This window comes from Mustela lutreola, chromosome 6 (genome assembly GCF_030435805.1).
Source record: "Mustela lutreola isolate mMusLut2 chromosome 6, mMusLut2.pri, whole genome shotgun sequence".
NCBI classification, from domain to species: domain Eukaryota; kingdom Metazoa; phylum Chordata; class Mammalia; order Carnivora; family Mustelidae; genus Mustela; species Mustela lutreola.
The window spans coordinates 94,049,472-94,067,677 of record NC_081295.1 but is presented as its reverse complement, the minus strand read 5'-3'; the positions used below and the strand labels follow the sequence as shown (position 1 = coordinate 94,067,677).

Genomic DNA, 18,206 nt, shown 5'->3' with positions numbered 1-18,206 from the left:
TTAACACACACACACACACACACACACACACACACACTCTCTCCACAGACACACACAGACACATGACACTCTACTACTTTTCTTCAGATTTTTCCCTTTCTTTTTTACATTCAATCTTAAGCCTTGTGCACCTGAATATGAGCCACTTTCAATAACATTTATTCAACAGTATTTACAAACTGTCTAGGCACTTAGGATGCAGTACTGGGAAAAACAAGCGTACCTCAGAATCCTGGAGGATCTTCCCTGCACAGTTTCCTTCTCCTGGTCCCAATCACAGTCAAAATATACTACCGAGGGCCAGCTGTGGGTGTAACTAGTGGCTGGTCACAACGTGAAAAGCTTTAACAAAGGGCAAAAAGTTGGGTATGTCACTCTAAAATGGCAGCTGTCCAATTTGTTACCATATCATTACTGCTATGTTCCATAGCTTCTTGCAGATTTTCTGATTTTCTGACATTTCCTTACAGAATGAAGCTCTTTCCCAAGAGTGATCACACCCTGTCTTTTTTTCACCTGGTGCTTATTAGTTTATGGCTCACTAAAAGCAAGACTGTTGGCACAGTTCAGACAACTGGAGGGCAAGGGGCTGGCCTTGGGGAGGGCATCAGAAAGGAGAAAGGGCGTTGAGAGGGATGAAGCTGAGCATCAAGGACCAATTTCTACTCCTGAATTTTGTATGGGTTTTGTCTCTGGAAACATGAATTCTACAGCACTGCCATATGCTTTGTACAAAGTGCCAGGATATTGACACATTTTTTCTTTTTGTTTCCATTTTTCCTCCCAGCCCAGTGTAACAGCATTGTCTTTGGATTTGGGTCCATGAATGATGAGTATATTCTTCCCTGTAGCAGTGGCTACACTGGGAACATTACAGCCAGGTGCCAGCCTTCTGGGTGGCGGATCCTCAGGGAGACGTGTGTGCATTCTCAGCTGGAGGAACTGAAGAAGGTAAAGCATCTGCGTCTTGTGTTCTTAGTTTCACCGTGGGCATCTCCCAGTGAGCATGGCTAGGTGGAGAATAATATATCAGTTTGTCTCATTGGTCAGTGCACAGAAGTCAAGGCTATTATCAGACCTGGTAATCATAGGCACTGTTGGAATGAGTAGCAGGGTCTAGGTAGAAGCCAAGAGAGACAGAAAAAGTCAGAGTTGATGGTTCCATTGGGGAGGGAGCTATAGAGGAATGAATCAGTGCCGAAGATGTCTATGATAGATGGTAAGACAGCAATTAAGCTGGTCTTAGAAGTCCAGAAAGCCTGGAAAACAAAGATCCAAGTAGAGATGTGAGTCAGCTCAGTACGAGTGAGGATGTACATATGTCAGAAATTTGGGCCGGGAGTGGCTCAGACAGAGGTGTACCAAATACAATGACAGAACTACAATGGATTTTAAGGGTCATCTGGCTTATCAACCTGTTTTTATAGATCAGGAAATGAAAGACTAAGAGGCTGATGGTCCCTCTGGTAACAGTAGTGTTGAACTAGAAACATGGTCACTTGATTTCCAGTCCAGAACTAGGAATTCCACATGACATTTTTCTTAGGAAGGTTCAAGTTCTTAAGGCAAGGCAGATATAAGGAAGGAAGGAAATGGTGAGGAATTCGAACTCAAGTCATGGAAAAGAGGGACTCTTGAGACTGTGTTGCAAATAGATGTCCATATTGAGCAGAACTCCTCTCCCAGCCAGGGACCCCACTATTGCAGATGAAACTCAGAATGGTATTTCCCAAGGGACTATAGAATGTTTACTGCTTCATTCTGAGGTTTTTCCTCTGTAAACTGGATGGGGGAGATTGGACCAGATGGCTTCTGGAGTCTATCCTTGTTCTTGCTTTCTTTGTGACGGTTCTAGACATGGACCATAGCTGGGACTTGCCCAACCCAGGGTGTGAAGGCAGGCAAGTCCCAGCTCAAAGTAGAGAACACAACAGTGAGCTGAGAAGAGCAAAAAGAAATACAGATGAGGGTTGCCTGTTTGGCTCAGTTGGTTAAGTGTTCAACTCTTGATTTTTGTTCAGGTCATGATCTCAGGGGTGTGAGTCTGAGCTCCTGTCAGGCTCTGCACTGAGCCTGGACCCTGCTTTAGACCCTCTCTCTCTGCCCCTCTTTGTCCCACTCATGCTCACACTCATGCTCTCAAAAACAAACAAACAACCCCCCAAAAAAAACAAAAAACAAAAAACCAGATGGGTTCTGGTTCTTGGGTTGACTTGTTTTGAATGGAAAAGACTGTCCCTTTTTTGGTGGCCTTCCAAGATAACTCAGTGTAGTGGAAACAGAGCGGAGCCTCAGAGAAGAAGCAAAACTCCAAGCCAATGACAAAGTTTAGTCAGATTTCCATGCATGTCCCTCTATCTTCTCATCCTACAAGGATTTCTCAGCATAGCATAGTTGATAAAACAGAATTTAGTACCAGGAGACACTAACTTTCCACTTCCTCGCTGGGTACTGTTTGGAAAGTCACTGAATCTCACTGAATATATATTTCTGTATAATTAGGATAATAATTTATATGAAAAACAAACATCCCATTGTTCTCTAGAACTTAACCATTTTTATTCCTAGAATTTCAGTGTGATCACAGGCAATGCTACCGAGACAGCCGTGTCATCCTTGGTGCGAAATCTTTCTGTTGTGATTCAGCAAAACCCATCAACCACAGCCGGCAATCTGGCTTCAGTGGTGTCAATTCTGGACAACGTCTTGTCTCTGTCACTGGCGAGCCATTTCAAAGTGTCCAGTTCAACAATGGAGGTATGTTCTGTCTGTCTGTGTTTATAGGACTTGCTTTAGAGGCTCAGTCTTTCAGGAGGAATGACAAAAACCCGAGCTGAAATCTCACTAATGGAAAAGAGGCAAGGGGTCATAGGTCAATTGTTGTATGAGACTTATTGTGTCCTCCACAGTGTACCAAAAATTCTTGGGATTAGTTATGTGAGTTCAAAGCAAGAGGGGGCTACCTCTAGGCAGGCTTAGAGGAAGGTGTGAGAATCTGCACCATATGCACTGTGTGACACCATATGATACCATATGACAACATATGACACGTGTTCACTGTTTAATGTCTTTGCAGTTGTCTTTCTTGTGGCTAAGAGCTCTGACTTCAGTAGTGTGTATTTTAAGAATACCCTCTTTTTGACTGGGGTATTCATGATTTAGTCTGGTATTTAAAAATTAGCTTAAATTTTATGCAAATAAAACTTGCTTACTAAGAAATGCAAATAGACAAAAAAAAAAAAAAGATATGTAATCTGGTCACCCTAGAATAGCTACTGCTTGCATTTTAGGTATCACCTCCAGTGCCTAGAAAATGAAAAGTAGTACATAGCAGGTACTCAATAAATACTGTTAAATGAATGTCCTTCCAAACATTTTGGATGTGTGCATTCTATATGTTAAAGTATATTATATTTTTGAAAAATTATATTATCGAATTGTATGGTTACATATCACACGATTATACTTTAGCTATATAAGGTGACATTATGTTAGAGATGACATTAAATATAAATAAGTTAAAACTCTGTGAACCAAAGAGAAGATGATCAAGTTTTTTTTTTAAGCCTGACTTTGTGTTGTTTACAAGAGACCAACTAAAACAAAATGACACAGAGAGTCTAAAAATAAAATGAAGGGCACAAACAGAGCAGGCAAACAAACCAAAAGAAGACAGAGGTTAGAGGGCAGTAGAAGAAGCATGCTATGGGACTCAGGGCCAAAAGCTGCAGAGGGCTCATTTAGGGTAAGACTCTGTCAGAGTGATGATGACTCTGAGGAAGAATGCCTGGGAACCAGAGCCATAAGCCAGAGACAGGGTCCTGCTGGGGAAAGTGGCAGCTTTCAAGGTCTTGTTTGGAAAAGGAATCTCTTCAGCTGAGACTGACCCTTAAAACCCACAACAGTTTGATGCTTCTCAGTCACTTGTCCAGTGTTTGAGGATTTTTGCTTTTGTATTCTCTTTTGCTTTATATTCTCTCCTATTAATTCATAAATTCAACTTGGATGTCCATGACATGAATTTAGAACTTCTGATGTTAGCAAAACAAACATAATGTTGGAAAGGAGTTCAATTTAATGTCTCACTCTCTGAGCCTCAGCTGGAGCAGTAAGGCAACCATGTTTGTCATCACTGTGGAAGGAAGTGAGCCTGATAGAGCACACACCACAGGATTCTTTCTCAGCCTTGCTAGAAACCCAGTGTGCATACAAATGTCCTGGGGAGATCACTCTGGAACTTATATGATTCTGCTGACCCTAGTTTCTTAACCCAAAACTTTCACTGCGCAGTGACTAAACTGATTTTCACTGATACATTTGCTATGGTCTTCAACTGGGCCAACTCTTTAGGCAATTGTGATATCCTTAATACTAATGACTCTCCCCTCCTAGTCCTCTTGAGCTGCTTATTCAAAACACAAACTGATTTTCATCCTTGTATTTCAGGATGTCATCAGTATAGCTGACCACATCCTGAATTCATCATCAGTAACCAACTGGACGGTGTTACTACAGGAAGAACAGCATGCCAGCTCGCGGTTACTGAAGACACTGGAAAACATCAGCAGCCTTGTACCTCCAACAGCTCTGCCTCTGAATTTTTCTCGGGAATTCATTAACTGGAAAGGGAGTCCAGTGTCCCCAAGCCAACTCAAGATGGGTTACAACTATCAGACTGAAATGTTCCCTCCAAATGCCTCCATTCCCATAAGAGGCCGTGTGTTAATTGAGTCAGACCAATTCCAGCGATCCCTTCCAGAAACCATCATCAGCATGGCCTCGTTGACCCTGGGGACTATCCTATCTGTTACCAAAAATGGAAATGCTCAGGTCAATGGCCCCGTGATATCCACGATTATTCAAAACTATTCCATAAATGAGGTTTTCCTGATTTTTTCCAAGATAGAGTCGAATCTGAGCCAGCCTCATTGTGTGTTTTGGGATTTCGGTCTTTTGCAATGGAACAACGCAGGCTGCCACCTGGTGAACGAAACTCCAGACATGGTGATGTGCCGATGTACTCACCTGACCTCCTTCTCGGTACTGATGTCCCCCTTTGTCCCCTCTGCCATCATCCCTGTGGTTAAATGGATCACCTTTGTGGGACTAGGCATCTCCATCGGAAGTCTCACCTTATGCCTGATCATTGAAGCTCTGTTTTGGAAGCAGGTCAAGAAAAACCAGACCTCTTACACACGTCATGTTTGCATGGTGAACATAGCCCTGTGCCTCCTGATTGCTGATGTTTGGTTCCTTGTCGCTGCCACTGGAGACTCCCCCGTAAACCTTTCCAGAGTCTGTGTAGCTGCTGTGTTCTTCATGCACTTTTTCTACCTCTCCTTGTTCTTTTGGATGCTCACACTTGGCATCCTGCTGGCCTATCGGATCCTCCTCGTATTCCATCACATGGCCATGCCTTCGATGATAGCCATCGGCTTCTGCCTGGGCTACGGGTGCCCTCTCATCATATGTGCCATCACGATTGCTGTCACGCAGCCAAGCAATGGCTACACAAGGAAAGACGTGTGTTGGCTTAACTGGTCCGATAGGAGCAAACCCCTCTTAGCCTTTGCTGTTCCTGCACTGACTATTGTGGCTGTGAATTTGGTGGTGGTGCTATTGGTTCTCAGGAAGCTCTGGAGGCCCACTGTTGGAGAAAGACCCGGTCAGGAGAACAAGGCCACTATTGTCCGCATGGGGAAGAGCCTTCTCATCCTGACCCCTCTGCTGGGGCTCACCTGGGGCTTTGGCATAGGAACAATAGTAGACAACCAGAATCTGGCTTGGCATGTTGTTTTTGCATTACTCAATGCATTCCAGGTGAGAACAATAAGAATAACTTCTTCTTTTTCTTCTTCTTTTTTTTTTTTTAAGAATAACCTCTTACATCATCAGGTGACTGGGAGTAATTATAGAGAACTGAGGTTGGTAACACCACTCTGGATGCTAACTCATCTCCCATTGCCTGCAGCAGGTCTGTGAGCAACACTGCCAGGCAGCAGTGAATCCAAGAGAAATAAACAAATAACAGAATCTGTATTTTCCAGCAGGTATTACTGAAGCAGAGTATTAGACTTGTTCAGGAATCCATCCCAGGATTTTAGATGTTTGAGTTTATAAACCTAATGTTAACCCTTTTTGCTGCCAGCTCAGCCCTCTTTCTCCTGGGCAGACCTCTGCAAAAGCACACGAGGAAAGGAAAAGGACTCAAAACCACTTGTTGACTCTGAATGGTTCACAGGATGTCTCCAGAGCACAACAGAGCAGGAGCTGACAAACTGTAACCAGCGCTGTTTTTGTCAATAAAGTTTTTTTTTTCCTTTTTTTGTTTTGTTTTGTTTTGTTTTGTTTTTTTTGACAGGCAGAGATCACAAGTAGGCAGAGACGCAGGCAGAGAGAGGAGGAAGCAGGCTCTCCGCAGAGCAGAGAGCCCGATGTGGGGCTCGATCCCAGGACCCTGGGATCATGACCTGGGCTGAAGGCAGAGGCTTTAACCCACTGAGCCACCCAGGCGCCCCTGTCAATAAAGTTTTATTGGAGCACTGCCATGCCCATTTGTGTAGATATGGTCTGTGGCTGCTTTCTTTACCTTGGCAAAGTTGAACAGTTGCAACTGTACCTCCTGAGAAGCCTAAAACACGTCCTATCTGGCTCTTTGCAGAAGTTTGCCTACACCTGCTGAAGAGCATGGGTTTTACATTTCACAATCGAAGAGTGTTCAGAGAGTAGGCAGAAAAAGTAATCTTTTGGTTTCTGTGAGTCTGGAAGAGAGTCTTTGATCTTGGTTCAATGAATGTTTGCTCGTCACTTCTGCATGATGTCTCAAGGAAGGGGTGGTTAAAGGCTTGAGCTGTGGGGTTAAATAGGTCTGGGCTCAAATATGGCACATTGTCAACTGTGACCTCTGAGAAATATTTAATCTCTCTTTCAGTTCTCTCGTCTGTTAGAGAGGGATAATATTATTACTTATATCATAAAATAATTTACATGACATAATTTAGCTCTCAGCACTGTGCCTGGCATGTAGGAAGTGCTAATCCATCTTCTAAAAGCAACTGGTTCTCCACCTACTTTTAGCACACCAGCGAACGTTTCATTGGTAAGCGCAAATGGCGAACCTTGAGAGCATATGCCTAATGGTGGCAGGTGTAGGGAGCTTTTGCCGAGAGCAGCTCCATGGTGAAATGCTGTAGGAATAGGCACCCACTGGGGGTGCTCTGACTGGGAGAAGGATCTCATAGTCCAAGAAAGCCTTGGCCAAGGGTTCCACAAGGACTGGACTTGATAGCAAGGGTGCAGATAGAATAACCCTCTGCTGAGGTTTGGACCTCAGTGCCTGCAGTTGTCACAGATTCACGTTCACTCCATCAATGTTGATTTAATGCCCACTCTAAAGGAAGACTAAGCTATAGAATATATTTGTTTGGTGTTTAGGATGACACAAAAGGGAAAAGAATGTTCCATATACACTTAAAACCTTATTCACTCATTTATTTGTTTGTACCTTCAAGAAAAACATTTTTTTTTTTTTTTGAGTGCTTTGTGTTATACCAGGCATGGTGGAATCAGCCAGTGTCCTTGCCTCTGATGAGTCCACAGACTAGGAGAGAGACCAGCAAGAAAATAATGTTGGGTGATAGAATAGAATTACACAGCCATGTTTTCTTCTTTGGCGGAGAAAAGACCACACAGGTGATTTCTTTCTTTCTTTTTTTTTTTTTTAAGGGTTTTTTCATCTTATGTTTTGGAATGCTCTTGGACAGTAAGGTAGGTGTATTCATTTCTCTCTTCATCTCTTTATTCTAATGCACGCGTTAGAATCCTTCAGTTCTAGGCTCTTATTCACATATAAGAGGTGAGACCTGAGTACTCTTGTCATCAAATTCTATAATTTTATAAAAGTCAGTGAAAACACTCACTGTTGATAAGAAAATATATAGAACTAATCACCACATATAGAATGTGCTGATAAGAAAACAATATAGAACCAATCACAACGTATAATGTGAACATTATAGAAAAAAAGGGAAATTGTTCTTACTTTTCATTTTGCTACTTTAATCTATGGTTTGGCAATCATCAAAGAGCAAAAAGTACATCCTGCTGGGGTGATTCTCTTTTCCTCCTTTATTAAATGTAGCATTTACATAGAATATGCTGAAGGATGTATCTACTTCTACATTCCTATGGTAAATATAAATAACTTTTAACATTAAATAAAATCCCTAAGGAAGGATGGCCAATGTAGGGAAAATTATGGAAAAAAAGTCTACATAAACTTGTTTCATTATTTTTCCCAAGGGTCGAGGAACTCTATTGAGAGAGGTAAAGAGAGAAAGTAAGCTAAGCGACACAGACTTTGTTTTTAATAAGAAGATAAGAAGATTTTATAATTAGCACAATTGTAGCACGTACACAAAATCCCTGTTTACAAAGAAGCAATTTGCTGTTCTTGGTTGGACTAAATAATTCTCTCAATGGCCCCATTCACATGGTTAGGAAACTCTTTACTTCAGAGATAAATTTTAATTTAGCAATTATTGCCAATTACTATTGTCTAGAATCTGAATTATTATGGTTTTTGGTATTATTGTTCTTTGTTTAATCCTAGGTCTGTTTATAGGTAAAGCAAACAAATAAAAGAAATCTTTTCATCAGATAGCCATGCTGATGGTCTATTAAGGGCTTCCAGGAAATACCTCTATTAAGTAACAGTTCCAGTCTGCAATTTTGTTCTGCATTTGTCTAGTATGATTGTGTATGTGCCTCTTCTCAGTATTTCTTTGTTGCCTTCTAGCTGCGACAATTGCTGTTCAGCAAATTGTCTCCTTTAAGCTCTTGGAAGCAAGCATCCAAGGTAATTATCTCCTGCTGCCACAGGTCCAACGCATGAAGTTCCGGTTTCGCACTTTTCTCTGTATGCAGTCGCACGGCGAGCCCACTTTTGTGTCATCCCCCTGAGCCTCTGTCGCCATTTTATTTCTGCTCCCTGGCATGGTGCCCAGCACAGGGTCACTACTCATAACGTTGAATGAGTGAGAAAATGAACAAGGGAATGAGTGAACGAGAAGCCACGGAAAAGTACAAAGATGCTCAGGCACTGAGGTCTGTGGGTGCTGTGGTGGGCAAACAACCTTTGGATGGTGTCATCTTCTTTAGTCAGACTTGCCTTTCAACATCTAGAGTCAGTGAGACCCTTTTCTCTGGCTGACTTTTGGGACCTCCTATAGATCATTTTGCCTTTGCAAAAGGAAAGTATGAAATCTTGGTCAACTTTTTTTTTTTTTAAGATTTTATTTATTTATTTGAGAGAGAGAGAATAAGAGAGAGTGAGCATGAGAGGGGGAAGGTCAGAGGGAGAAGCAGACCCCCTGCTGAGTAGGGGACCCTTTCACCCCCACCCCCCAGTGTGGGACTCAATCCTGGGACTCCAGGATCATGAACTGAGCTGAACGCAGTCGCTCAAGCAACTGAGCTACCCAGGTGCCTGGAATTCTGGTCGACTTCTAATCTGTGAGATGTTCTCTGAGTTTTCCCTCTTCAGCTGGCATGGCATAACTGACTCAATCCCTTGCAACTTGAGTACTTAAATCTACCAACTGAGACATTTGGATGGAGGCAGAGGATTCCTGGTTTGTTCTTTCTCATGAAAGTCCAGTCCATAGAAGGAGTGTAGAGTTAACAACAGACGCCCTTATGTTCAGATTTTGTATTTTTGAAGTTGGTTTAGATTTCTGCCCTTCGGCAAAACACTGAAGGCCTTTCAGAAGGAGCTCTACGGCAAAGATTTCTGTGTCTGATAAAAAATCAGCTGACTTAAGTGCCTGAAGAGCTACGTGGGTGTTTAGAGATTTTTACAAGGGGCACTATAATCTTTTGAAATAGTAATTTTTAAAAATTGAGGAAATTAACCTTTGACCTTAAAAATTTTTCCAGGGTCTGCGTTTCCTCATATGGGCCTGTGCTGTGAATTAGGCAGCATGGACCCCCTCGCCAGTTGACCTGCCCTGTTATTTCTGACTCAGTCAATGATTGGCTGAGTGATCTTAGGGAAGTCACACGGTACTGTTCAGTTTGGGGTTTTTTCCCAACTGTGGACATTAACTGTTGGACTCGTTAATTCAAAGCAGAGGTTCTGACTTTCTATAATTTTGAATTTATGTCTTGAAGAACTAAAATCTCTTGAACAGAGAATATGAAACTAATAAATCAGTCACTGTGCTTAAGAAAAGAAAGGAGCTACAGTCTATGTGTCTGCAGTATAGAAAAACCTGACCCTGATGGTGAGACAGGACACCCCCTGCCCTGCCAGGAAGTGAGCATTTTTCTCCTTTGAAAACCAAAGAAAGAAAAACACCCCAAAGTAAATTAAAATGAGAACAAAAGTAAGGATGCCCAGCAGTGTTTTTTCTCCGTTTCTAATGTCAAGTGTTAACACGTTCCTTTGCATCTTCTAGATTTGTACTCCCTTCCCTATGTCATTTTTAAATCAGATGATAAAAGTGGGACTTTGTTTTCAGGTTAGGTGGCTCATTTGGGTTAAAATAAATGCATATTTGGCAGAAGAGAAGATGGGTATTTGTAATTTTCTGAGGGAGTTTGAGTGTAAAACAGGAACCCAGATTATAGCAGTTGAGGAGAGAGAAGGCAAAGAAAAGATACCTCAGTAGGAATGTTCCTGTCAAGAGACTCGTGAGAGAAAAGAGAATGAGGGTGGAAACCAGACACAGATTCGGGACCAGCAGCGATGGTAGAGCTGAGTCACGAGGATGTGCAAAAGTCCATATGGTGGGAGGGATGAGCCAGCAAAGAGAGTCTTAGAGAGTCTGAAGACAACTGGGGGGGGGGGGTGGCTGAAGGAAGAGGATTCCTGGAAAGGCAGATGAAGTGAGTAGACTGAAGATAGAGGGATCAGCCTCTTCCCCGGACACAGGGAACTTCAGTCTGATGCAGATGGGGCAACATGGGCAGATTGGGTCACGGTGTGAGAGAATTCAGACCTGGACACCTTTTTGTTTTGTTTTGTTTTTAAAGTAGAGGAGAAAAGGCTATGCACTAAGAGATGGGAAATGGATGGTAAAACAGGAGTCTTAAAAGCAGTGAAAATTTGAGTTGTTGGCTGAAAGGAATGAAAGAAGCCAATGATGTTCTCCGTAAGGACCATCCCTCAAGGCACCGTGACACTGTATGGACCCACAGTGTGGTTTCTCTCAAAATCCTCTCCCTGTTGGGGGCGCCAGACCCCTTCCTAGCCCTTCCATTGTCCCCGGCTAAGTTCTCTGTGACTCTTCTCTGAAAGATAGACACTGGTGACCCCTACAGATTCTCTCTCCAGAGAGAAGAGGTTTATTTGTTAATGGTTCCAATGACTTGGGTCCTGTTATTTGACCAACAGCTTAGCCCCATGTCTGAAGATGCTGCTTTTCCCCAGACTGTGTAGAGTCCCTGGGTGTCTTGTAATCTAAGATTGTTCTCTCCAAATGGGATGAGATTCAGTTTTAAATGCAATGATGATGACTATAGAATTTGTCTTTAGGACTACAGTATTATATGTTTACTGAGTCCAAACTTACAGAAAATCAATTACTTTGCTTTAGAATTTTTAGACATTTCTCATTCCTGTCTCTGTGGTAATTCCCCCCACTACCCCAGGGCTCAATGTGGGATAGCCATTTATATATTTCAGTGAAAATTAGGAGTTATCATCAGGCTGCCCACTGCATATAATGAGAACTTATTTCTCCCATCTTGATTTAGCTTCCTTATGACATGGACTGTGGCAGGAAATGGAAGCTCATTCTTTCCAATATTCCTAGTGTCTAGCACATGGTGGAACTCAATAGGAGACATTAAATTAATGAATAAATCAATTATCGAATAGACAAAGACACAATTTTCTTAAACTTCCACCTTTCCCCAAAAGTATGATTTTTATTTAAATATTTTATTTCCATTAGAAAATTCAGTTTTCAAAATTTTGAACTCCGTTTAGCCTCTGCTCCAGTTACTAAAGGATTATTCACAAAGGGATTTGAATGCTAAGATGAGTGAGAATAAGGCAATTTATTTGAGACCATTTTTATAGAACTATTGTTTTTTCTCCATGGGTTCCTCTTCTAGAGATAAATGTGTAAACCAAATAAATTTAAGCATGAACGTACAAAAAGATAATGCCTTCCTTAAAACTATTTTCTAGTTTGTTGTTAAAAGTTGTGAGAATAAACAGGAACAAAAGATTCACTTAGAAATATGTTCTTAAGCATTTTAAATAGATTAAAGCCAGAGAAGGGGTAAGAAAGGAGTACTCTAATTTCTTGAAAAGAGAACAGGGCACCACATAAGTGAAGTAAAGAATCGCTAATGACATTAAGATGTCAGGAAATGCGGAGCGTGACTCAAAGAATACTATTAATGTACAAATGACTTGTTTTTCTTTGATGCAGCAAGACTCATCAGATGTGTCTGCCAAACCCAAATTCCCAAAAACTTTCAACCCATTGCAGCACAAAGGTGAGTTAACAGTAAGCCAAAGGTTAACAAAAAATAGAAGAGTGTGAATATATCATAGGAGGAAAACTGAAGGGCTACCTTTAAATTTATTTTTATTTATTTTTTATTATTTGAGAGAGAGTGTGTGAGAGAGAGAACAATGGGGGGAGGTAGGGGCAGAAGGAGAGGGAGAAGCAGACTCCTCGCTGAGCAGGGAGCCCAATATGGGGCTCAACCCCAGGACTCTGAGATCATAACCTGAGCTGAAGGCAGACACGTTAAGTGAGCCAACTGAGCCACCCAGGCACCCCTGAAGGGCTACTTTTAACAGCCTCATGGGAGAAGTGCAGGTGTATCTGCTGGTCACGTTTCTGGAGCTCATCGGGATGGTGCTCAGGGCTAACAGAACATGGTGGGGAAGTTGATGCTCATGGAGACCACTATTGTCCCTTTTAATTTCATCACTTCCATTCAGTCACTTAGACATTCTATAAATTGGTGACATTGATTGTCGAGGTCATGGGGTGCGGGAGTGTGGTCAAATACCAATTGTGTCACTGGAGAGTGACCCTTCTTGTGCCACCTGCTGAGCAGTGGGCATGGGCTATGTGTTTGTGCTCCATCAAATGTACTCTCCTGCCTTAAATGTCCCCAAATTCACCAAGGTGAAGCCATCACCTGCTATGGGTGAGAAAGCACTGTCCCCTCCACCTGGGACATGCATTGCTTTTATACTCACATATTGGATATTGCTAAAGTCAATGATATTCAGCTCCTGGAAGACTGTTATGTATGTAAGCATTGAAGATTGTTGTCCTATGCCTGGAGGAGAAGAGTGGAGCATGGGGGTGAGGAAAAGTCACTGCATGACAAGTCAAGCTGAAGTCATCTTTTAGTGCCTGAGTTCCATTTCCTGTTAAATTATGTTAATATCTTTATTAAAGCAGGGAAATGGGCCATTCATTTTAGATTGTAAGCAAAATTATTTGACTTCCAAAATAAAGTTCAAGGTTCTGAACTTGAAACAGCACTTCCCTCCCCAAATGTTCAGCATGCTCACCCAGAAGACTTGGGTCCCATTATCACTGTCACCAACCAGTCTGAGTGCTTTTTACAAACCTCTTAACCTTTTGGATGCATGTCCCTCATCAGTAAAATGAAAAACAAAGAGATCATGAAGTTTCCTTCTAGCAATAACATTTTATGATCTCACATCTACTTTATCTCATTTTCCACAGCATCTGAAAGATGTGATGCTTCTCTTCTCAAATGAGAGATGTCTGACAAATGCACGTCTCTTTGGCATTAATGAAATACTGCCTGTCAACCAATTGCCTTCTGTAGCTTTCCCTGCCATCTTCCTGGAACTGGCCAGACTTGCAAGGATTTGCACAGGCTTATTTTCATTTTGGTCTCATGCTTGATTCCGACGTAGAAACGTAACTCTTATCCTCTTTTTCCTCTCATAGGCATTTATGCACTTTCTCATGCTGGAGAATCCTCAAACGACATCATGCTAACTCAGTTTTTATCAACTGAATAAGGCTGCGAACCATAAACTCAAGAAAAATTTTTGGTTGCAACTTGACATTTAGAGCTAAATGTCAGTGAAAAAATTAGCTCAATCTTAAATGGAATTTTTTGGTTTAGGAGTCTGGAATAAAATAAGAAGCTTTCAGCAGCTTCATCACTGCTCTTTGTATCTTCAGTTAAATGGAACGATTTATTTCCATGTGGTTTGATTCAAAGGAATTGCATCATAAATGTAGAAAGTAGGTTTTATTGGAAATCACGTCAGTGGTACCAACTTTTCACTGCTACAACCTATGATTTCCTTTCTTATAAAATAGCATTATTCAAGTGACCTTTCCAGTTATCTGAATTGGAGTAAGAAAACTTCACGAAATCACCTTGGATAAACTGATGGGCCATGTGTACTTTCTATCAAAGAGTCATTGGTGCAAATTTCCTAGAGAAAGGGCATTTACCTCCCCAATTTTTCAGTTGAATTATATGCTTATTTTTGCCTTTTAGGTATAGTTACTTAATTTTGAAATGTAATCAGAAATCAAATGAAAAATTCCATTTCAGACAGCCTTGTAGGAGTTAGTTGGGAAGTACAGTAATATTTCATAAGTAATACAACCTTTTTCAGTCTACAAGGTGCTTTCATCTGGTCCCCAGTCCAGTGAAGTGAGGTGTTCAGGCTGATCTAGAGCAGGGATGAGGAAACAGATGTTCAGACCAGCAGAGTGATATGTGAAGACTGGGAAGCCAGTAAACGGGCCCTGGGACTTTTAAGACCTGGGGTCCCTAGTCCAGTTCTATAGCCCATAACAGTTTTTGGAAATCACTTGCAACACTAACAGAATTTATAAGGTCAGATATTAGATTCAATACTGCCATAATTCTCTCTGTGTAAGAGGAAAACTGAAGGAGATTTTGGTTGTCTATGGAGCTACCCTAATACATCCCGGTTTTCATTGTATTTTGGGATTCCTTGAATCTATAGCCAATGCCACTGTTGGATGAAATATAATACAGCAAGCAGAGAGACACTATATGAAACAACATTTCCTTTCCACACTTTCACCCCTTGGGCTCACATGAGTTTCAACCCTGATTGCTGGACCAGAAGAAAGGAGCCTTTTAATTCAATCCTGTTTCCAGAAATCTTAGAAATCCTAGAAATCTGCACAGGTAGTGTTTCAAGTAAGTGTCCACTATTCTAAGTGCCTTGCCTATAGTAATTCATTTAATCTTTATAATAAGTTTGTGAATAGAGAACATGAGTGTCCCTGTTTGACAGCTGCAGAAAAAGAAGCCACGAAGAGGTTAAAGACTGTGAGCAGGGCAGCATGGATGGTGAACAGGCAGTGCCAGCACAGTAGCAGTGGATGTTGAATTATAATGGGAAGCAGGTTGTATAAGTCAGACTAGAAGGAAATGGCATTGTTTATGTACTTGTAACTAGGATCCTACACTCTTTGGTCTGTAGAATCCTCTAGTGGTCTTGCATCATCTAGTTACTATTTTTTGTGTTGCCCTGATAGCCTGAACATTACAAGATGAAGTCATGTTCACTTTTAATGGCTCTCTACAGTAGTATATTAACTCAGACCACTGTAACAAAATACCACCAACTGGGTGGTTTAATCAACAGAAATTCTTTTTCTCACAGTTCTGGAGGTTAGGACATCCATGATCAAGCTGTCTTTAGGGTTATTTTCTGATGAGACCACTCTTCCTCATAGACTGCCACCTTCTTGGTGGGTCATCACATGGTCTCTGTCCTCTTAGAGGACAGAGGTTTCTGGTGTCTCTTCTTCTTATAAGAGCACCAACCCTATCAGATGAGGACCCCACCCTGATCACCTCATTGAACCTTAAATGCCTCCTAAATCGCCTTATCTCCAAATACAGGCACATTGGAGATTAGGGCTTCAACTTATGAACTTTGCGGAAACACAGTTTGGTCCATAACGATATCTAGAGTTCTTATTTGTCTCTTTAATTGAAATTAGGATTTTTCAACATGTCTTCCTAGTCATTTCTTAAAGTCTCCAAGGGAATGATGAAGGACAACCTGACAGTTTCATCACACAGGGCTTCACAGGCTGTGTAGTGAAGAGGGTGCCCCTCTCCTGCCTGCGCTATTAATGGTGCTACCGTAAGTGGTCTAGGCCATAATCTGCACGGTCATTTGTGATAAACCTGACTAGGCCCACCCAGCTTTGCCTCCCTTTCTTGTTCTGCCTTTCATACATTCACAGTTGCGGCTTACAGAATCTCTTTGGTGAAACCTCAGCCCCACATCTCTCTCTCTCATGGACATTCCAATGTCCCTCCCAAGAATTCTGATCCTAGATGTCTCTAAGGCTCCTGATGCTCATGGTGTCAGAGTGACTCAGGGTAGCTTCCTCCCCATCTCTGCCTCAGTTTGCCTGGGTATATCCCCAGGCAGCAGTTCTGTCTTTCAGGCTAGAGAGGTCAGATGTGAGTACCAGCACTTAGTCAAGAGCAAACCCATAAAGGTCAAACTCCAGAGTGGACAGTCTCTCCCCACATTCTTTCACTCTTCTCCTCCTGACAAGAGAGGAGATGTAGATGCATTTTCATAGTGCCCATTTGGAGTCACTGTTGGAGGACGGCAACAGAGTATGTGAATTTGTGCCAAACATTTGGTACTCAGGCCAGGCTCTTTATCAAAACATGTCCTACTCAGGGCAGTGCATCTTGAATTCAGTCCCATGGACACATTGAACATTCAGTAGGCATGTTCAAGTAGGGCAGAGAACAGATTTCTGAATGGGTCATTTTAAGAGTTATAAAGTCTGAAGTATCTGTTAGTCTCCCAACACGAGTAGCCTTCATAATATTCAAATGGAAAGGAAAGAGGGATTTCTAGTTAATGGTGGTAGATGAAATAGGCATACATACAGCAAGCGAAAATGTAAGGTTCCCCGTGGCACCAAGATGCAGCACACGTGAAATGCTAAAATGAGATAGTCAAAGGAAATGATGGGGGAACCAGTAGATGGTTTCATACTCTACAGAGATGAACAAATCAAAAGAAAAAAAAATTTTTTGAGAATTTCCTTGGAGAAAGCTGCTCCACAAACCTTCTCGTCTACTCCAAAAGGTGAGAGAAGAAGAGATGCTTGTCCCTTGACAAACTTAATGAAAGATTTCTCTGCCCTCCCTTAGATCACATGGCTGACTGGGAGGAGGAAAGGAGGGTTCTGATGCTTGCCTGGAACTGGGGCCATAGCTCTTAGCAGTGGGATCCTGAATGGTCTCTGCATTGAAACCAGTCTCCATGCCTAGGCTTTGGCAGGTGAAGCGTGTCTGTGTGCTTCCCCTACATGCGGTGCATGGTGAGACCAGCAAGTAAGAGAGAGACAATATGGGTTTGGCTTGAGTACTGTGTGACATAGGGCCACTCAAAGTGGTGGAGCAGCAAGAAGGTAGAGATGAAGCCAGATTAGGGGACAAGGAAGGAGTCCTAAGTGAGCACACAGAATACAGATGAATTTGCATGAGTTGAAGGAATTACATGTGAGAGAGGTCAGGGATCCGAAATTTCTGAAGAGCTCCCAAATGCACCTTCCCTTATTATCCAGAGAAACCTGACACTGTGTGAAGGCAGCCCAGTCTTGTAACAAGTCTTTCCTGAACTTGAGAGAAAGGAGGTCAGAAGCCTCAGTGCCCAAGATGGGGTAGAAGGAGCATAAGAAAATCTAAGCAAAAATGTCCATCAGCAAAGCTGTGCCAGTGCAAACAGTCAACCCAAAGCAGGACTCTGTTGGGGGAGAAGAGAAATTTAACACAACATTATTTGTATTTATTACTATTACATGAGATTGGACATGCTCATCACCAAACTGAGAGCATGTTAGCTATTGAAAGTGACCACAGTGCTGCGTTGGGCAGAACACGTTGGAGTGATAACTGGAACGTACCGGGTGGGAAGCAAAGGCTTTACCCACTCAATTTATTTTATAAGGATGATTTTTTTAAAAAGTGTGTTTGATCACATCATATGTCGTGTTTCTCTAACCCATTGATTACACACAATATTCACCTCAGCTCCTTCCCCAAATGCTACTAAAAACAATCAAAGAGTCCGAAAGAGTAAGACATTGCAATCGTTGCTATTGTGGAATTTAAAAATTGCTACAAGCTTACAAGCTTGAAACAACACATGTTTATTATCG

The 18,206-nt window shown here is 41.9% G+C and overlaps 1 protein-coding gene and 1 long non-coding RNA gene across 5 annotated transcripts in view; one reads left to right on the top strand and one right to left on the bottom strand.

The window, feature by feature from the left end:
* The window catches only part of ADGRF1 (adhesion G protein-coupled receptor F1), a 43,248-nt gene extending 29,057 nt beyond the window's left edge, over positions 1 to 14,191 (top strand). For all 3 annotated transcript variants that reach the window (XM_059178192.1, XM_059178193.1, XM_059178191.1), the window contains 7 exons: positions 788 to 951; positions 2,569 to 2,757; positions 4,447 to 5,820; positions 7,726 to 7,767; positions 8,798 to 8,857; positions 12,444 to 12,510; positions 13,959 to 14,191. In XM_059178192.1, coding sequence (XP_059034175.1) covers positions 788 to 951; positions 2,569 to 2,757; positions 4,447 to 5,820; positions 7,726 to 7,767; positions 8,798 to 8,857; positions 12,444 to 12,510; positions 13,959 to 14,032 — 1,970 coding nt within the window. In that variant the 3' untranslated portion in view covers positions 14,033 to 14,191. The remainder of the gene's footprint in view (positions 1 to 787; positions 952 to 2,568; positions 2,758 to 4,446; positions 5,821 to 7,725; positions 7,768 to 8,797; positions 8,858 to 12,443; positions 12,511 to 13,958) is intronic.
* Positions 1 to 18,206, bottom strand: part of LOC131834070 (uncharacterized) — a 42,390-nt gene that overhangs the window by 15,533 nt on the left and 8,651 nt on the right. Inside the window, exon 3 of one of the 2 annotated variants that reach the window (XR_009354738.1) lies at positions 224 to 1,010. This is a non-coding gene — a long non-coding RNA (uncharacterized LOC131834070). The remainder of the gene's footprint in view (positions 1 to 223; positions 1,011 to 18,206) is intronic. The other variant, XR_009354739.1, reaches the window with a different exon arrangement.